Source organism: Suricata suricatta, chromosome 1, assembly GCF_006229205.1.
Source record: "Suricata suricatta isolate VVHF042 chromosome 1, meerkat_22Aug2017_6uvM2_HiC, whole genome shotgun sequence".
Classification (NCBI taxonomy): Eukaryota; Metazoa; Chordata; class Mammalia; order Carnivora; family Herpestidae; genus Suricata; species Suricata suricatta.
In genome coordinates, this window is record NC_043700.1 from 186951775 (window position 1) to 186953563 (window position 1789).

At 47.1% G+C, this 1789-nt stretch overlaps 1 protein-coding gene across 1 annotated transcript; it reads left to right on the plus strand.

Annotated features, from left to right (window-relative positions):
• On the plus strand, positions 1-1357 carry HS3ST1 (heparan sulfate-glucosamine 3-sulfotransferase 1; the record flags this gene model as incomplete). Its single annotated transcript, XM_029952375.1, has 1 exon — positions 1-1357. A coding segment is annotated over one exon (600 nt), but the record flags the coding sequence as incomplete, so codon positions are not given.
• Positions 1358-1789: the final 432 nt, after the last annotated feature.

Below are 1789 nucleotides of genomic sequence, written 5' to 3' on the forward strand. Positions count from 1 at the left end.
CTCTCGTCGCCGCGCCAGCTCACGGTGGAGAAGACCCCCGCCTACTTCACGTCGCCCAAAGTGCCTGAGCGCGTCCATGGCATGAACCCGGGCCTGCGGCTGCTGCTCATCCTGCGCGACCCGTCAGAGCGCGTGCTGTCCGACTACACCCAGGTGTTCTACAACCACGTGCAGAAGCGCAAGCCCTACCCGTCCATCGAGGAGTTCCTGGTGCGCGACGGCCGGCTCAACGTGGGCTACAAGGCGCTGAACCGCAGCCTCTACCACGTGCACCTGCGCAACTGGCTGCGCTTCTTCCCGCTGCGCCGCATCCACATCGTCGACGGCGACCGCCTCATCAGGGACCCCTTCCCCGAGATCCAGAAGGTCGAGCGGTTCCTGAAGCTGTCGCCGCAGATCAACGCCTCGAACTTCTACTTTAACAAAACCAAGGGTTTTTACTGCCTGCGCGATGGCGGCCGGGACCGCTGCTTGCACGAGTCCAAAGGCCGGGCGCACCCCCAGGTGGACCCCAAACTCCTCAGTAAACTGCACGAATATTTTCACGAGCCAAATAAGAGGTTCTTCGAGCTGGTCGGCAGGACATTTGACTGGCACTGATTTGCAATAAGTTAGGCTCGGAAACTTTCCTGTTGTAAGTTCTGGTGTACATCTGGGGGAGAGAAAAAAACAGAAGAATTTTAAAAGGGCATTTAAGCTATAATTTATTTGTAAAATCCATAAATTACTTCTGTACAGTATTAGATTCACAACTGCCATATATACTGGCTATATTTTTCTACTTGGTAAATTGAGGGCATTTTGTATTGTTTTTCATGGTTGTTAACATTGTGTAATATGTCTCTATATGAAGGAACTAAACTATTTCACTGAAAAAAAAAATACCCAAAACCTGGAGACCCTGTCTTTTTTGAATATAATTAACTTGCCCCGACTCAAAATAGCTGTCTGTGTTATATTCATTGCAGGATCTATATATTCCTTTGTTACCTTAAAAAGAAATGTTTTTCTCGCCCTCTCTTTTCTTCATTGTTCTTTTTCATTTTTAATGTCTCGCTGTGATCATCAGATTTATTTTTTACTTGCATTGTGAGATTTGTCTTCACTGAAATCTCCTGGTATTCTCTAGAGGTTTCAGGTTCACCCCTTTTTGACATCTGCAGGTCCCGGAGTGTGGATTTTAACCCCCTACTGTAGGCTCCACGTGGACGGAGCAATATTAAGACTGGAGAAGGCGTTCATACTCACAAGAGGCTCCCCATTACACATCTCTGCCTCAGAGAATGCTTGCATCCATTTCTGATCTCAGCCACGGGCAAAACCAACACAATAAAGGGTATTAAACCGTTGGCCTTCAGAATGGTCTTGGGGCTGTGTGCTTTGCCCCACGTGGCAAGGGGTCTCTGGAAACTCACTTAGAAAAGAGAAGTTGCAAAGTGTGCGTGTTCCCATCTTGTAGATGTTGTGAAAAGTCCGCTTCATCTATTTCCTGAAAGATCAATATCCATTTATAGATGCATATTCCGTATGCATGAAGACAGAAATATGTGTATGTTTTAAAACTCAACTCTGAATTTGTAGTCCTGAAGTGGAAGGGAGATTTAAACCACCAGGAGTCAAAATTACCGAGAGAAAAGCCCAAAGCAGAGTTGATATGTGAGGAAGAAGCCCTTGAACCTGCACCTAGGCCTGATTTCACTTTCACTTCTGATTCGGAACAGCTCGCCTGTTGGACATGATCACACAAGCCCCGAGTCCCAGTTTCCTCATGCATTCTTTATTCAGTCAG